The 17,878-nt window shown below is 41.8% G+C and overlaps 1 protein-coding gene across 2 annotated transcripts in view; it reads left to right on the top strand.

Moving 5' to 3' along the window:
- The window catches only part of LOC116261721 (protein virilizer homolog), a 47,989-nt gene continuing 30,111 nt past the window's right edge, over positions 1 to 17,878 (top strand). For both annotated transcript variants that reach the window (XM_031640535.2, XM_031640538.2), the window contains exons 1-15: positions 1 to 272; positions 1,498 to 1,586; positions 3,791 to 3,914; positions 6,693 to 7,349; positions 7,479 to 7,847; positions 7,918 to 8,022; positions 8,121 to 8,303; positions 8,683 to 8,824; positions 8,922 to 9,103; positions 9,186 to 9,271; positions 9,354 to 9,402; positions 9,490 to 9,550; positions 9,628 to 10,109; positions 10,205 to 10,304; positions 17,127 to 17,260. In XM_031640535.2, the coding sequence (XP_031496395.1) occupies positions 198 to 272; positions 1,498 to 1,586; positions 3,791 to 3,914; positions 6,693 to 7,349; positions 7,479 to 7,847; positions 7,918 to 8,022; positions 8,121 to 8,303; positions 8,683 to 8,824; positions 8,922 to 9,103; positions 9,186 to 9,271; positions 9,354 to 9,402; positions 9,490 to 9,550; positions 9,628 to 10,109; positions 10,205 to 10,304; positions 17,127 to 17,260 (2,838 nt within the window). In that variant the 5' untranslated portion in view covers positions 1 to 197. The remainder of the gene's footprint in view (positions 273 to 1,497; positions 1,587 to 3,790; positions 3,915 to 6,692; positions 7,350 to 7,478; positions 7,848 to 7,917; positions 8,023 to 8,120; positions 8,304 to 8,682; positions 8,825 to 8,921; positions 9,104 to 9,185; positions 9,272 to 9,353; positions 9,403 to 9,489; positions 9,551 to 9,627; positions 10,110 to 10,204; positions 10,305 to 17,126; positions 17,261 to 17,878) is intronic.

The raw sequence follows: 17,878 nt of genomic DNA on the forward strand, positions 1-17,878 counted from the left end.
ACTGTCTCCCCCCGCCCGGGGTTCGAATTCAGGAGGGCTCCTTCCTTTCAAGCCCTAGATTTACAGTCTCTCGAGTCTCAATCCGCTTCACTCTCCGCAGGACCGCAGACCCGAAAATCCCTGAACGTTTTGCAGGAACGACCATGACTGGCTGAGGTGAAGCACGGCAAAGGAGAGAAGGCGAGACCGAAGGAAGAATGGGTCGCCCGGAGCCCTCTGTCCTGTTCGCGCAGACGTTTACTCACCCCCATCTCGATGAATACGTCGACGAGGTGCGCCGGATTTTGCGTCGTCTCCTTCCCATTCGGTTGCTTTCACAAATTTGCTTGAATTGCAAACGTTTAGCCGGTTTCTGTCATCAAGTTCTCTGTTAGTTGTCTGTGTACGTTCTTTGGGTTTTTGAAATTTTGTATGGGTTTTCTCGCGCGCTGAGTTCAGAAAAGGGCTACGGTTGGGCGGTTTCTCTTTTTTCTGCCGTCGCTTTTCTTCTATGTAAGGAGTGTCGGATTAGAGTTTCTGGTCATCGTAGTCGGTAAGGTTTATGGCAATAGATACTGAAAGCGGAATTTTCTACTACCATCGTTTGGTGTACAAGTAGGGAAGGCAAGTATAATTTCATTGTGCGCATTGTGTAGCTTATATGATAAATTGGGTCATTTTTCCTCGATAATTGGGCCAAGTTAGTTTCATTATTCTGATTACGTGATTCTCTGTTTTCAGGCCCAAAGTGCGTATGCAACTTTGAGCTTACTTTTGGAATGTAGGTTGCTAGTGAACTGGTTTTTCATATTCGGAAAATTGTTCAGCCTGGTGATTTTAGAAAATAGTTAAGGAGTCAAAGATTTAAAGACTCAAGAATCTTGTATATGGACAACTGCGCGTCCGTGCCTTTCTTTGAATGAAAGCACGTGCGTGCATGTGCTTATGCACATTTGCGTGGCCCATATTTATGTCTTTATGTGGAATCAACACTGTGAACTTGGTCATAAATCTAAGTTAATATTTACTAAAGGACGGTCTTTGAAAAATACTGGCTGCTGATAAGTAATGATTACCTTGAGGCGTCCAGAATATAAGGTTTTGTCCAGGGAGACCAATATGTTTCGTGGCCACTGTTAAGTAAATAATTACACCGAGGTGTCAAAAGGGCAACCATGGTTTTCAAGAGATCGACTGTTTTTGGGATGCGGGAAAACTTCATTAGTAAATGTTGGAGATTGTTTTTCGAAGATCAGGTTCAAAATGTGTCTGATGATTCTGACTATTGTCCCATCACAAGCTTCCTTGCGAATGACTTCTGTTGGTTTGCTTGCTCAGTTGCTCCGTGCCACAATTAACTCTTTATTTATTTCGCTGTTATAGCAATATGCTCCAAATATTTCAGACCAAATGAGTTCATAAATGATGTTCTGGCTCTTTTGTTGTTTCTGTGGTAGTTTAGTAAATATCAATTTTTTATAGAAATGATGTTTTTCCTTTGTTATTCTCTCAACTCAGGTTTTATTTACAGAGCCAATCGTCATCACCGCCTGTGAGTTCGTTGAGCATAATGCATCTTGTTCATCTCCCATGGTTACACTTTTGGGGTACGTTGGCAATGCTACTTCATTGCAACACTCATATTTATCATGGACCGCATTTTCCTAAGTGACATTTCCTTTTTCCTCTTTTACTGGAGCCAAGCCTGCCAGCTATTTTTCTTTCTGGAAAGATGAGCATTCTGAAGATTTGGTTTACTACCATAGCTCATATACTACTAAAGTGTAGCATGTGAAAAATGTCGACTTGAGCACTTTAGAATCTGTATCCTTGTAAATTGATAGATACTATCATTACTGTTGATCCGCTTGATTTTTCTGGGCTTTGAGCTTCTATGTTATGGTTTTGTTTATTAGTTTGAGCTTCTACGTTATGGTTGTCTTTATTAGTTTTTTCCGTTTATACAAGTTATACAAGGTCCTGGTCTGCTTTCTATCCTTGTACCAGCTATTCAAATTTATTTTCTAGTCCAGTTTCTGCAACTCTTACTATTTGTGCTTGGGATATTTCTTATTGCATATCATCTAGGTGTAATTGGAAAACTGTGTATTAAAACTAGTATCAGTTTAATATAGGGAACCATTTCAACCTTGTGCAGTAGTAATGACTGTTTATTGTTTCCAACCAAGTACCAATGCTAGAGAATGTGGGAGATTGCTGGAATGTAGGCTGCTTGAAATCTTTAATTTCACATGGTAGATGGAATGGTATGGACTGCCTATTAGGGCTGTCGAATCCCGACCTAGTCTCCTAGACCTGAGCTTGGCATTGAGGCTGGCCCATCATGGCCAGGTCCGAGCTTGGCATTGAGACTGGCCCATCATGGCCAGGTCCGAGCTTGGCATTGTAATAAGTGGTATCGAGCTTGGCTGAGCTCTGCAGCCTGACCTGTGCTAAAAGGCCATTTCCATTGATGAAGCCTGGTTGAAAACCCAAATAGGTCCAATTATGCTCAAATTCAGTATTCTCAATTAATTTAAGGACTAATCTAATATCCTGTACCAGTTTCTTAAACCCCAAATAGTTTCTGAGTTAATAATTTAAAAATTTTCGTGATAAATATCATTGCTTCTATTTCAAGTTGACTGCATAGTAGCTTGATTTTTGATTTCTACTGTCTATGGTTATATTTTTGACACTCTGTATATTTGTTTTAACACTGGATTTACTGTAAACATGAGTTGAACTTGCTTTCTGGAAGCTGCATTAAGAACAATAATGAATTGTTTAAAATTTGGCTACAAGAGAAAAGGCAGGAAAGAACAAAGGGCCTTGTTTTCGTATTCTATTGTGGATTTTATTTCCTTTTCTTTGAATAACAAGGAAAATGTAACACTGTTATTAAGCTAAAAGTGTTCTCCTTGTCTGACTTTTTAATTAGAATAAGAAAAGATTTTTATTTAAGCAACAAAATAACTTTTTTTTTTTTGGCTTTAGTTTTATGAAAGAAAGCCTCAAATTTTTGAAATGGGCCGGATGGGTCACGCAGGGTTATCAGGCAACATTTACTGATCCTGGATTTGGATCATATAATTCAGGGTTGGCTCAAGCTCAGGTCAAGCTTGGGTCTATGACCTATGTTTTCAGCCTTAACCCATGCTTAATGTGGAGTGTGGACCTTGCCTGCATGCTGCCCTACAAATCTACATAATAATTCTTGTTTGACAATCCTAGATGCTCTTTTGAATGGTGCCATTGCCTTTTACTTGATTGTTCTGCATCAGGGAATGGAAGCTGGCATGAAGTTTGGTGATGAATAAAAAAAATATTCCATTAGTTACTTATGCTTTCTGACCAGATTTTTTTTTTGTTTATTTATTTGCTTACTCCAGACTGCTGATGAACTGTCTGTCTCCTAACCTTTAGATTAATTTCATTTTTTGGTTGCCATGTAAATGGTTGATAGTTCTAAACGATAAGCTGTTAATGACTTAACCAGTGTTTTGTAAATATTTTCCTTTTTTTTTTTCAAGTTTAATATTGCTGAAGCTAAAGATCCATTCCAATGTGTTCTTGGGGCAAAATTTTTGATGCATCTCTCATGTGATACATAATTAGATTTTGGTAGCGAAGTTTCCTTTCTATCATAATGGCATCGATTCTCAAATTTTTCAGGTTTGTAATTGATATAAAGTTTGTTTCATGAAAGGAAATTGCCATAAGCAATTTCTGTAAACTTGGCTAAACAGGTATAATCTGTTTATTTAACGCTAAATTGCTAATTGATCTTTGTGATATTTTTTGTGCACAGTGCTACATCACCACCTTCGTTTGCAACGGAAATATTTGTGCAGTGTGAAGGGGAACCTCGGTTTAGACGCCTTTGCCAACCTTTTCTGTATTCTCATTCTTCATCAAATGTCTTGGAAGTTGAGGTATGTTCTATACATTATACACATGAGCTCACTTGTCCAATTTCATTCCAGGGGTTTGCTTTAATTTTTGGTGCAAGCTTTGAGCTGTCACATATATCAATATGATTCAATGTGACATTATTCACGTAAGAGCTTGTCACAAGAACTGTTATTTCTTGCAGGACCGACCAAACTAGGTTTTCTTGAAAATTTTTGGTTCTACTATCAACATTATGATTATTTTTTCTTTGATTTTGAAGTAGAAATCTAGGTTCTTCAAATAGTTTCATTTGTAGGATTAACTTTTCTCCTTTGTTATATTTGTTGAAAGTTGGAAGTTGACAAATTTAGCTGATGTTGTATATAGTAAGGAACAAGTCTCTTAGTCCACTTGGGACTGGTGAACTGAGGCAATCTTTAGGATATGGTTTATCCTAGAGGGCAAGGATGTGAGATGGTGGTAATATTGAAGATCATATTTTCTTCTTTTTTGCAATTGAAATGAAGGTGGGTAATTGATGCAGTGGGGAAGAGGATTGCTCCTCTAACTCACAGTCAACGTCTAAATTAAACTAGGAAAATCAAAGGGAACGTAAACAGAATGGATATAACTGTAAGAAGAGAAAACTCAAAGCGGTTTAGGGTCACTAAACTCAAGACCAATTACCAATGAGGCCTAAATGTCCTTAAAGAGGATCAGAGTAGATCCATGGATCTAAATCGAAATGAAGCAACAATAAAAAAAAAACTTAAAATACTAGAACTGGATCCAAATAAAATAAAATGACAAACAAACCCAAATTGAAATTGAAACTTTTTTTTTCCATGCTCTGCTCTTGCATCATTCTCCTTGTGTTGGAAGAGAGTCGCCCTTGGTGAATCAAATTTGCGAGCTTTAAAAGTGTGCATGCAGGAGGACAACATCGGTTCAGGTCAATTGGTTCAAGTTTGGATCTAGATCTAAGCTTAACTATTGGGTTGGGTATGGGTTTAAATTTTGATATTGGATTGAATTTAGGGACCTTTGAAAATGATAAGAAGGTTCAATAAATTTAAGAAAATGATAAAAAGAGACTTAAACAGTCAAACATAAATTCTATCTACATCCCAGCGATAAATATATATTGTTTCTCAACAGTATCCATGCAAAAATTAGGCTTGCCTAAAGCCAAACATGAACATTTATGTTATTTAATAGTGCAATGCCACTTTCTTCAGTGCCTGCTAATGCCAATCAACCACTCTGTCTTTCTAATACCGAGTGTAAATCCAGTGTTGTTATGCCAACTGCCGCTCATTCTTTCTCGTCCAAGGGAGCATGACTATACATATTGTTTTCCTGTGTTGCTTATGATTCATTGATTGAACTTGTGAGTGCTTTCAAGTTTAACGAAGTGTTTGTAAAAGATTTTGTGTTTTAGAGGGATAAGTAATTGCAATTCCTTCAACTAGCACTTATGCTAGACTACTGCATAATCATATGTAGCAACCTGGTAAAAAATGTGATGGCTGGGTAAGAATCAAGAAAAAGACTTGGTTGGGCAGGCTGCCAACCCACCTATTGCCTGGTTTTGTTGAAAACAAAAAGGGCTATGGATGTGTTTAGGATGCAAAATGGTAATTAACTGTAGCATGTATATGGAAACCGTTCATTAAAAGTCTGATAGATGTGAGACTGCTTCTATGTAATTCTCATTTAAGGATGTCACCCGCTCTTTGAACAATGCCTGTCATCACAGGTTGGACCCGACCTTTGGTAGTTATATATGACTGTATACCATTCGTAAAAGCCTGTAATATAATTTGATGCATGCAACTAGTCTGGTGGATCTGCAAATCATTTCCATCAGCACCCAAAAGGGCTGCAATCCATGACATAAAATAGTAATACACTGGACCATTTATGATATACCATTCACTCTTAAATACTCAATGAGGCCTTTTCAGGTCATCTCCATGTATGGAATATCTCCTAGATGTCAAGTTCATTATGCTACTAGTAAGCTGCCTAAAGATGGTTCTAGTTGTCACATATATTGCTAATATATTCAAAATATCACTACAAAATCAAAGAACTGAAGGAAATGGAAAAGGGGGATGTCTCGTGATATTTTGAAATGATTGCAAAAATATATACTTATCATGCCTTTTTTGTGATATTTTCTCTTTTTCTGAAAAATTGTTTACATTTGTAATCCTCTCCTTCTCTTCCTCCTGTGATCCACTGACCCTCAATCTCTCAATCCATGTATGTTTATCTTGGAACGAGAGAAAGAGATGTATGAATGGGTCGACCCATCCATGTATATTTATCTCAGTGTTGTTCTTCCGTGCACATTGTTCTCCCTTGTGCAATTTTTGTTTCCCCATAGATGCATATCCATTGTGTGTGTGTGTGAGAGAGAGAGAGAGGTCATTCATGCATACTTATTTCTCTCTATCTCTTTCTCTCTACCTTTTGAAAATTAAAGAGCTATTATAAATGGTTTTCAATATTTTGCAGAAAATTAGAAAAGAAGTTTTTAATTTTTGTAACCTTTTCTGTTTTTCTGTATATCCATTTTGACTCTCTAAGACCTTTTTGTAGAACAGAAAGTATAGAAAAAAATTCCTAGAAAAACCTCCCTGATGGAAAACGTGTGACAATGGTGGTGATGTTCATTAGTTATAGAACCCACAATGTTTAAGTCACTTATTTTCTGATGTTTTCCATTTCATGTATGTCCATGGTGTTGCAAGTTAAATCTGTATCTAATGGTTACTCTTGGTTAAGTAGCTTAGGCTCTTTCTTGTTTGCAGGCAGTTGTTACCAACCATATTGTGATCAGGGGCAGCTACCGCAGTCTAACTTTAGTAGTTTATGGGAACACTGCTGAAGATCTTGGACAGTTCAACATTGACTATGATTTGGATAATTCTCTGGCATCCCTTGTTTGTTCCCCTGTGGATGGAAAGCTTGAGGACCTCCCTCCTGCTCTGAGGATTAGTAAACCGGCATTTGAGGAATCCATTACCTCTCTGCAGTCATTACTTTTCCAAGAGCAAGAATCAGATGCCTCCTTTCAAATGCAGAATTTGCTTTGGTTAACTCTGCACCTACTTAAAATTATCCCACATGAAGATTGCCTCCATGAAATGATTGGTGTTGTGGTATCTACTGTGTCATCATTTATGTCACTTGGTTTTTCTGGCACAGTTTTTCCCCACAACCACGATAGACATTCGAAGAGTGTTGACGTTGATAAGATAATAGAAAATCTAATTACTGAAGCTAGAACTCAGCTTCTTGAGCTCTATCAAACGTTTCGTCCTGCTTCCACTGAAGTAGAAGAATTTGTTGATCTCGATTCTGTGGCTGCTGAACCAATCAGTCATAAACTATTGTTTGAGTCAATGGACCAGATTCTTTCCCCAGAGAAGATGATGGTCGGCTCTGGATTCTCTCTGCTTTCTGAGGTAATCTGATGTGGCCATTTATTTTCCTTTCTGCTTCAGGTGTTAGCTGGAAACTTGAGACAATGTTGCTTTTGTGCCGTTCTAAACAAGCATGACTCGTATGTCTCTTATTGATTTAACTTTTTCCAGAATGAAGTAACAATCCTTAGGTTGAGTGTGGTTACGATACTATGCTCCAGCAAAGAGGGTTGTATTCAATTTATTAATGGGGCTGGAATGAATTACCTTTCATGCCTTTTCCTTGATGACACACCAAGGTCAACAGGAACTTCCCTGATGCTGCTTGGGGTCATTGAGTGTATAACAAGACATGCTATTGGCTGTGAAGCCTTCCTGGGTTGGTGGCCTCGTCCAGATGTGAATGTTCCTGCTGGCACTAGTGATGGTTACTGCTATATTTTGAAACTATTATTGCACAAGCAACGGCATGACATTGCATCACTTGCAATGTATATTCTACGGCGCTTACGGTTGTATGAAATTGCAGCTAAATTTGAGGTGAGCTTATATTTGATCAAAACTGCACTTTCTCTTTGGTCTGTTTTTTGTGACACTATTAGCATTCCAGTCTGCAGTGCTAGTCTCCTTGGAAAGTTCATCAGGCATTCCTGAAGGTCTTGTGGAGAGGATAGATGTGTTATCCCTTGTGAACTCTGAAATAAAGAAACTTATGGTCAGTGTCTGTATTTCCACATCTGTTATGAGTTATGAGTTATGCATGTTCCTGGACCTCCTTGTCTGAATCATTCGACCTTGCAAGTGCAATTGCAGAAACTGATAATTGGATGTGGGCCAGTTGAGGATCCTTCTCCAGCTGCATATACAAACATGTCATCGACTATTGGCCAAGAAGCTGGAACATTGTCATACAAAGACACAGTAAAGTTAATTGAATCATCTCAACACTATTCAGATAGTCGGGAAATCGATAGTTATTTGCTCTCCCTTTTGAAGGTATTCTATTCAAATTTTATCTTGATTTTCTTCTGTGAGTTAGGGTTCCTGATTCCTGGATATCAAATCAGGAATTCAATCAAATCGTAATTGTGGTGTTGCCTTATCCTTATGTCAAATTTACTTTATTAGTCAAATGTTAGGCTATCTAAATGAACAATAAATGCTGATAGTTAGTTGAAGCAACATTACTGGTAGTCTGGTATGTTAGTTTAACTTCATTTGTCTTTAGGGGTGATCACTTGATATTTTATGTCTAAGATACTATAGCATTCTGTTTCATTATTGTTAAACATGCTTAATGCCTGACCACAGTGCTTTCTCTTCAGTTTTCCAGTAATGGCCCTTTTATAATTGTAATCTTACTTTGTGGCCGCAGGATCGAGGATTTCTTGCCTTATCAGCTGCTTTGCTGTCATCTCCAGTACTAAGGTCTGGATGTGGCCAATCAATGGATCTCTTTTCAGATATTGCTGGGTCTATAGAAAATATAGTTCTTTCCCTTCTTTCCGGCCGATCAGGTTCTGTCTGAAGAAAATTCATGCCTTTTCTAAGTATTGCTTGTCTAGATATGCTACAGAATGTCCTGACAATTTTCTTTAATTTGTTTGTTGTCAGGCCTCATGTTTTTGCTAGGTCAGCCTGAAGAAACTGCTATGCTCATTCTCTCATTGCGAGGTGATGACAGCATTGACAAAGTAGAATCTATGCCTCTTACATTTGCAACCGCCTTGATTTCAAAGGGGTTCTTTTGTCACCCTACGGACATTGGTATAATTGCTGAGGTTCATCTTAGAGTGGTAAGTTTGCATGTTTGAAGGATGAATTCCCGTCTACTTGTTCTTATTTGCTGTACTTCTTTTCTCAATGATGTGGCTGCAGTTGAGTGCAATTGACCATTTGATTAGTGCGAACCCCAATTCTGAAGAATGCTTGTGGTCTCTGTGGGAACTCTGTGCCCTTGCAAGGTAAACGAGAGCCTTTTTGATTTTTTTTGCATGTGATGATGCTTTGATTTGTGGAGACACAAACTGTAGCTACTTTGTGTAGGTCTGATGTTGGTCGTCAGGCAATGTTGGGTCTTCGGCATTTTCCAGAGGTACTTGTATAGTTGAAAGTTAGGTCTACATATGTTTAGATGCTCTTTCATTATTTTAAGGATGTATGCATGACAATTTCTTTATAGGCAATTTCTGTCCTGATGGAAGCGTTACACTGTGTGAAAGGAGAACAGATATTAGTGACAGGTGATCCTGGTCTCAATGCAGCTATAATTACTTTTATGCTGCTGGACATTTTTTTTGATGCTCTATCATATGTGTAGGGACTTCACCATTAAGCCTTGCTATATTTCATTCTGCTGCTGAGCTTTTTGAGATTATGGTTATGGATACAACTGCTTCTTCACTTTCATCTTGGATTGGCCATGCTGTTGAACTTCACAAAGCCTTGCATTCTTCTTCCCCTGGAACTAGTAGGAAAGATGCCCCGACAAGGTTGTTGGAATGGATTGATGCTGGTGCAGTATATCACAAAAAGGGTGCTTTGGGACTCCTTAGGTATGCTGCTGTTTTAGCTTCTGGAGGAGATGCTCATCTTACTTCCTCAAGTGTTTTAGTATCAGACTCAATGGATGTTGAGAATGTTGTGGGCGATTCCGCAAGTGGTTCTGAGATTCAGGTTGTTGACTCTTTGCTTGGCAAGCTTGTTTCCGACAAGTATTATGATGGAGTTGCCTTTCGTGATTCTTCTATATCACAGCTTACAACTGCTTTGAGGATTTTGGCATTCATTGCAGAAAACTCGGTATGGCGTTTTCCTACCTCTTTCTGCCCCTAATTTCAATCATCCACACCTGATATCTCATCTTGTTTTGTCTGGCTTATGTTTACCATTTTAAGGCTGTAGCTGTCTCCCTTTATGAAGAAGGTGCTGTTACAGTTCTGTATGTGGTTCTCATCAACTGCAGGTTCATGCTTGAACAATCTTCAAGCACTTATGGTATGCATGCCAACTTTTCGCTTTTGCCCCTTTTCGTGAGATGTAGGATGTTGCTGCAGGGTAGCTGTTGTAGGTTTCTTTTGGCTACGTCACTCTAGACTCCTAGTCGACAGTTTATTCTAGGGCTTTTTTATTAATCTCTTTATATGTTTTTCCTCTTTTTCTCAACATGCCAAATTCTAGAACGTTTGGGTGGTTAGAGAATGTGAGGAGGAAGATGCTAAAATGCTCTCCCTTTAGAACTTTATTGTCATTGTGATTTATTATATTATTTGACAGAAATTGTCTATGCAACCTCTTGCCATATAGTAGGTAAATGGCAAGGATGAACAGAAATGAATGCATCTGCAAGATCGAAACAATAATTACAACAGATAAGAGCAATGCATCTGTAAGAGTTTATGATAACACAATAGAAAGTTACCTTTCACTACAATGGGTTTCAACTTTCAAGTGCATATGCTCAAAATTTGAAATAATCTTTTGCAATCTTGAACTCAGGACCCAAAATAACTGTCAACTGGTTCTAGTGGCAGAAATGAAAAGCAATTTCCTGTACTAAATCATGGCCCGTGTTCGATGGCCCCCATTCGCATTCAGTAGGTTGGCCCTTGGTCTACACAATTAGTTTCTACCTTGGTTGTCGTTCTGAATTTGCCAAATTTGCTCTCTTGAGCCATTTAAGTAATTGCTTAGGTATTCAAGGAAAGAGAAGAGAGAGAGAGAGAGAGAGAGTCTCTAAGGGGAACCTTGGTGACTAGGTTTTTCTGTTTCGTTCATCTCCTCGGGTGGGGTGTGGGGGGGGTCCCCCGGCTGGTTTCGGGTCATGGATGTGGAGTCGCTGCCACTGATGGTGGATGGAGAGGGCGAGGGCACAAGGTCCATGCCTATGGAACGATAGTGAGAGGAGATGGAGCATGAAGGTGGATTCAACAAGAGTACTTCGTGGGTGGATATTGTTGCTGGTCAGGGGAGCAACCACACCGTGCGGCGCTGCCAGAAGTGAAGCTGGAATCAGGGGAGAAAAGCCTGGTAGTAGCTCTGCTGCCATTTTCTAGCGAGTCCATTTCGTTTTTTGGCAATTGCTGGTTTGATGGGAGGAGGTTCTAGGCTGGCGCTGGATTATGCTTATGTTTTCGCCTCCCTGCGAGGCCCCCGACGGTCTATTAGAAACCCATGATTTTCTGTGATTGGCAATGGTCACTTCATGATTCATGTGGATACAGAGGAAGACTTGAAGGCTCTTTTGCAGAAGAGAGCTTGGAGGGTTGGGTCGTGCGTGCTGGTTGCTACCCGTTGGGTCCCTGGGCAAGAGATGAAGATCAATGAGGAAGAGAAGACTACCTTGTGGATTCAACTTCCAGGCCTATCCACGATGTGGTGGAATGATTATGTGTTTAAAGGAATAGCTAGAGGACTAGAAGGCATATGCACACTGAAATGGGAGAAACTCGGCTTTGCTTGAATTCAAATTGAGGTATCTATGGGGTTCAAGCCTGTTCCTATGGTTACCCTCGACCTGAGCAATGGCCACCACCTAAAGGAGGAGATTGTGTATGAGAGGAAAATCCTCTACTTCTCTCGATGTGGGGCGATGTCTTATGAAACTTTTGTCTGTCGGAGTAGGCCCAAGGAGGCTGGTGAGAGTGAGCGAAGGGATGACCCCTAGGGGAAAGTTTGGCTGGCCGATAAAGGGCACGGCCGCTCCAAAAGCGGGGGTGGAAGTGCTGGCTTTCTGACTAGGAACCCTAGGAACGTGGAGGATCGGGGAGATGCCCGTTGTCTAGTGCTCGCTCCATAGGAGGGAGGTGCGTCCCATTTTTGACGGCCTGGGACGGTGGGAGGACATGAAAAAAACCTAAAGACCCTCCTACGGGGGATCGAGGTCAGCGGGCGACTCCACAAAGGTCCTCAGCTGCGGCTGGAGATCGGCATCCTCTTGCAGGCAAAGTTCTTTCAGTTTCAGGTACGCTTCACACGACATCTACCGTGAATCCTTTCTCCTTTTTGGACACGGCTGGATGTTTGAAGTCTGAATTAGATCCCTCGAGCTTTGCTTTCAAAGCGAATGCTTCGTCGCAGTCTAGTCCCTCTAAACTGAATAGCTCTCAGCCCCCTTCCCGGGGATGCCTTGGCACTATCATGCAGGGAACTAGCAGAGCGGCCAGGGCTAAGAAGTCGAAAGGCCAAGGGGGAAGGGGAAGACAATCCCTGCAGGAATCCAAAGATCACAACATTCTCGAAGGGGAATAGACCATAGCGAGTAGGAAATACTGGAAAGCTTGAGGAGCTATGGATGGTATGGAGCTGGGTGATCACGCTCAGGCAGTGAAGCTAGGTGGTTTTGATGCAGCCCCAAGAGTCACGGGGGGTAGGGAAAATTCAGGTTTCCATGAATCTACAAATCACAGCTTGGAATACGCAAGGGGTTGTTGGGACGGCAGCTCAACAGAATGTTACTGATCTCTTAGGCGAGATCAAGCCCAATATTAGCTTTCTGTTTGATACGCTGGTTCATAGGCCGATTCTTGCGAGTCTGGCCAGGAGGATGAAATTCGCAGGGGTTGAGTCTAATGCCATGGAAGAAGGGGAACTGCCAAGAGTCTCTTATTTGTGGAATGAAGGGGGGGTCCTCTGCAGAGGATGGGTAAGAAACAGATGGTAGCTGGCTGGCTTCTTTCGTGTGCAGGCTTGGTACAGGGACATATGCGTTGTTGGAACTTGGAGCTTATCTACCTACACACCCACTTATGAGGAGATGTGCTTTCGGGGAGCTAGCGGATTTCTTACAGCAAGGCAACCTCCCCATGGTTGTCATGGGGGATCTGAATGCTATGAAGTCGATGACAAATAAAACGGTAGAGAAGCCTTACATCCAATCTTGTAGCAAGTTCTGTGCATTCTTGGAGGAATGTCGTCTGACAGAAGTTGCCGATCTAGATAGCATCATAGCACCTTCACCTGGTCTAATCATCGGATGGGGGAGGAGAGGATTTTATGCAAGCTTGATTGGTGGTTGATCAATCAGTCCTGGATCGAGTACCCGGGGCACAAAACCTTGAGGATGAGGTATAGGGCTTCTTTGGATCATAAGGCTCTTGTTTTCTCTTTCAAGGCTACACCCATGTCCCTAGTTCATCGTTTCAGGTTTTTCAAGCCCTGATTCTCTGATTCTTCTGTTGTGAACTTGATCAAGCTAGTTTGGGCTCAGCCTTGCCAGGGCTGTCCAGTGTTGAGAGTTCTTATAAAGCTCGGCAGAGTTAGAAACTGCTTTTGGAGGTGGAACGACCCTAGAGGGAGCAACTTAGCTGGTACGGTGACAGAGCTAACGGAGCGGCTTGATCAGCTTGAGGGTGACTTTGAAAAGGGGAATGGGGGTCTTTGGGAGGAGATAGATCGGACCAGGGATAATCTTTCCCACCTTGTACTTATGGAGGAAATCTATTGGAGGGACAGGGCTTGCATTGGCTGAAGCAGTATGATCGCAATACTGCCTTTTTCTAGGCAATGGCTAGAGGGAGATTCAAGAAGAATAGTATTCAAGAGTTGCTGGTCAGGGAGCAGTCCAGCTCTGCTCTTCCTGATATGCTGGATCAGGCTTCCTCATACATCAAGAATTTTATGGGGCAGGGGACTGCCAGTGGGGAGCTTCCTCCTTCCTCACCCGAGACGATTGCTGACTCCGAGGAAGAGAACATGAGATTGCTTCGAACACTGCTTCGGCCCGTTGACCAGGAGGAGGTAAAAGGGGTCATGTTCTCTCTTGACAGTCATAGCACCGTGGGGCCTGATGGAATCCCCAATTTTTTCTATCAGCATCTTTGGGGTATTATCAGAATGGACGTTAGTAAACCTGTCTCCGATTTCTTTTGAACTGGAAGGATTGTAGAAACTAGAAAGCATAAACAATACTAACATCGTGCTTATTCCCAAGGTGAGAGGTGCAGTGAGAATCCAGGAGTTTAGGCCCATTGCCCTTTGTAATAGCATCTATAAGATAATATCCAGGGTGATGGTGGCAAGACTTCAGCCTATCCTCTCTTGCATCATTGGGGAGCAGCAAGGGGTTTTCGTTAAGAACAGGGTTATTCATGATCAAGTAGCTCTGGCCAATGAAGTGGGATCTTCTTAGCTCTAGAAAGGAGGAAACGCTTTGTCTCAAGCTAGATCTTTCTAAAGCCTACGGCAGGGTGTCGTGGACCTTTCTTGCTAATAGCATGCTCCGACTGGGATTCCATGGCCAATGGATTCAGCTTATCATGAAATGTGTTTCCTCTCCCACGTTTTCGATGCTCATGAATGGTGTAGAATGTAGGGCTTTCAAAGGCAGATGGGGACTCAGGGAGGGAGACCTTCTCTTGTCCTGCCTATTCATTATGGTGATGGAGATTATAGCTAGGGATATGAATAGAAGAGTGACAGAGAAGAAGATCCGCCTCCCCACGTGTGTGAGGAATCTCCCTAGAGTGTGCTCTCTTACGTTCGTGGATGACCTTCTTCTAGTTGTCAAGGGCACACGGCGAACAAACCTGGAGCTCAAGGGGTTTCTGGGTGTCATGAAAGCCACTTCTGGTCGTATGGTTAATAGAGACAAATCCATCCTTATTCCTTTTGGCATGAGCACTTCTAGAAGTCAGTATTTAAGCAATCTCTTCGGATGGCAGGTTCGCTCACTCCCCTGGCAGGTTCGCTCACTCCCCCTTAAGTATTTGGGGCTCCTTCTTTTCACTGGGTTCCTCAATGGGGAGTATTGCTGTGATCTGATACTGAAAACGGAAAGGAGACTCTCTATTTGGAAAGCTAATCTTCTCTCTTTTACGGCTAGAGCTTGCCTTATCAAGCACAACATTGGCTTCCTGATTTTCTATTGGATGCAGGTATACCTCCTCCCTAAGGCCACCATCGTTGGATTGGAGCGTGCAATTTCAGCCTTCTTGTAGGCTGAAACTCCTATGGAATTACGCTGCCACTACATGAGCTGGAGTACTCTCACTAAACCTACCCTTGAGGGCGGTATTGGTCTGTGCAGATTATTGGAGGTTAATACATCACAGCTAGATGCCCGTTTTTGCAAGATTGTCAATCTTATTTCCCTCCTGTTTAGGTGGTTTGCTAGAAGGTACCTGAAATGGTCCAGCAGCTTGTGGTCTAGGAGTGAATGAAGAAGGGGCTTGTGGGCCTGGAACAGCCTTCACACTAGCTGGAAAAAAATTCAGAGTCTTGTAAGATGGAGGATTGGCTCTGGCGATTGCGTCAAGTGTTGGGTGGACAGATGGGCAGATGGGCAGACAACAGTCACAATATTTTTGTTGATAGCCTGAGTGCCAATGACTATGCAGGGGTTCATCACTTGTTAGCTATTATGGTCAATGAGGCTTCGAGTAACCCTGAGGGCCACGTCCATTGGTCTGCTAGGTTATCTCAAGAGATCAATTCCCTCAGTCTGCAAGAGGGGCTGGATCAGCTGGTTAGTTCTTCCAGCACCCTTAAGAGCTTAAATAGTCTCAATATTTGGGAAGTGATCAGGAGCAGAGAGGTAAGCCAAAACTGGAGACGCTACATCTGGTTCAACAGAGCGCCAGCAAGGGCTGCCTGGGTGCTTTATGTCGCATGTGAGAATAAGTTCCCTACGCTAGATAGATGGCAGCATAGGGGGGTTGCACTTGCTAACATATGTTTCCTCTGCCATAAGGCTGAGGAAAGCAGCCATCATCTATTTCTGCAGTGCAGCAAGTCCATCTCCATTTGGAGCCGGATTGCTAAAAAGTTTGGTAGCACCAGAGTGCCGAGTCTCTAATTTAAGGGATGAGTTGGAAGTCTGGTATAGAACTAGAGTCTCCCCCTCATGGGCTCAGAAATGTGGGGGTCTGTGCTTCCAAATCGTGGTTTGGAAAATCTGGCGGTGGAGGAACTAGGTTGTTCATGATGCGATGGATAAGCTCAGCCTGCAAGCAATTTTCAATCTCATCTGGCGCATCTAGTCTTTCAGGGTTTCCTATCTCAAGCTAGGGAGAAAAAGCTGTTAAGGGTCTGGGTGATTTTGGGCATCCTTTGTGAGGATAAAACTCCTTCAGTGAACGGTCCGTGGATTGAAATGTTTAATTGCTGGTCTAACGGCACAACGTGCTTGGCTGCAGTCTGGAGGAACAGCAAGGGACATTATATCACCTCGCTTAGCCTTCCTAGGGATGGGGATACATCAGCAGTGGACAAGTTTTCTCATTCGATTGCATCACAACTACCTGAAGGTCCCCTTTATGTTTTCCCCAACAACAATTCTTGGGTGCAGAAGATCAGGCTGCCTCAAGGTAGACAAAGCTGGGAGCCGGGAGGCTAGCTGGCGTAAAATTCAGGATGTTCAAAGGCATTTCAGGTGTCTTGCCAATGTACACTGTTGGCCTCTGGCCTGGCCATCTGCAACACAGCCCCTCAAGGCACCAGATTCATTTCATGATGAATGGTTTTGTTAGCTGTTACTAGGATTCTGTCATGCTCTGTGTTTTTGGCTTGTTTTCCTTGGGTATTTTGGATGGGTTTTAGGTACTGATAGGAGACAGGAAGTCTTCTCCTGTCTCGGGTGATTGGTGGTCTGATGCTAAGCATGCCCATTTTTTGACCTGTACAAATCATTTTTATTGATAAGGGCAATGCCCAGCGTACTTTCCCTTGGAATTGCTTAGGTGTTCATCTGCTACATTCTCAGGCTTTTAATTCCATAATTCGACCCATTTTCTGCACTATGATCCCTTAGTTGTATCTATTTGGTTTCCCATTTTCTATTTGTAATAGGTGTGCACTTATTGGTGGGACCTTGTTGTGCAGACTACCTTGTCGATGAAGGAGTTGAGTGCAATTCAACATCAGATTTGTTAATGGAACGCAGTCGTGAGCAGAGTGTTATTCATCTCCTAATACCATCACTTATGCTGCTTATCTTATTGTTGCAAAAGTTGCAGGTTGAATATTATTTTCTGGCTTTAGTTTAAGTTGTCCATTCTTAAAAACTTCAGATGCTTTAAGGTTGTTCTGCCTTTGGAGCGTTAGTGATTATAGTTGCAAAAAGTGATGTAAATAGATGTTAAAGGATGACCTCCATGGCCACATTTAGTTGGGCTTGGTAGACTGCTAGGATGTTTATGATGTGAGGAACTTCTGAATTCATATCTCGTGGTGATGGATTAACTGTCACTATCTGAAATATCCATCAAACGTCCCATGTTAATGTTTTCATTTAATATGCATTGGTATTGTAATTTTGTTTCAGTGGGTCTGCAAATCTAGGTGGTAAATATGATGCATTATCCTATGAAGGGCATTTCAGGGCATTTAGCTATGATCTGCCATAGAAATTCTGGTAGCATCAGTATAGTAATGAGTGTTCAATCTGAATCTGGAGATGGCAGCATGTGAAAATAGCAGTGTGCTGCATTGACCTCAGGCAAGCCTGTCTATGTATGTGTATGAGAGAGAGAGAGAGAGTTCTGGCCACCTTGTGAGGTCCCATGTGGCTTGCCTTAGAACCATGCAATCAAGTGCTCAGATGGTAAATTTTTTTTGTAAAAGTGATCTATATA

The sequence above is a fragment of the Nymphaea colorata genome, chromosome 10 (genome assembly GCF_008831285.2).
Source record: "Nymphaea colorata isolate Beijing-Zhang1983 chromosome 10, ASM883128v2, whole genome shotgun sequence".
NCBI classification, from domain to species: Eukaryota; Viridiplantae; Streptophyta; class Magnoliopsida; order Nymphaeales; family Nymphaeaceae; genus Nymphaea; species Nymphaea colorata.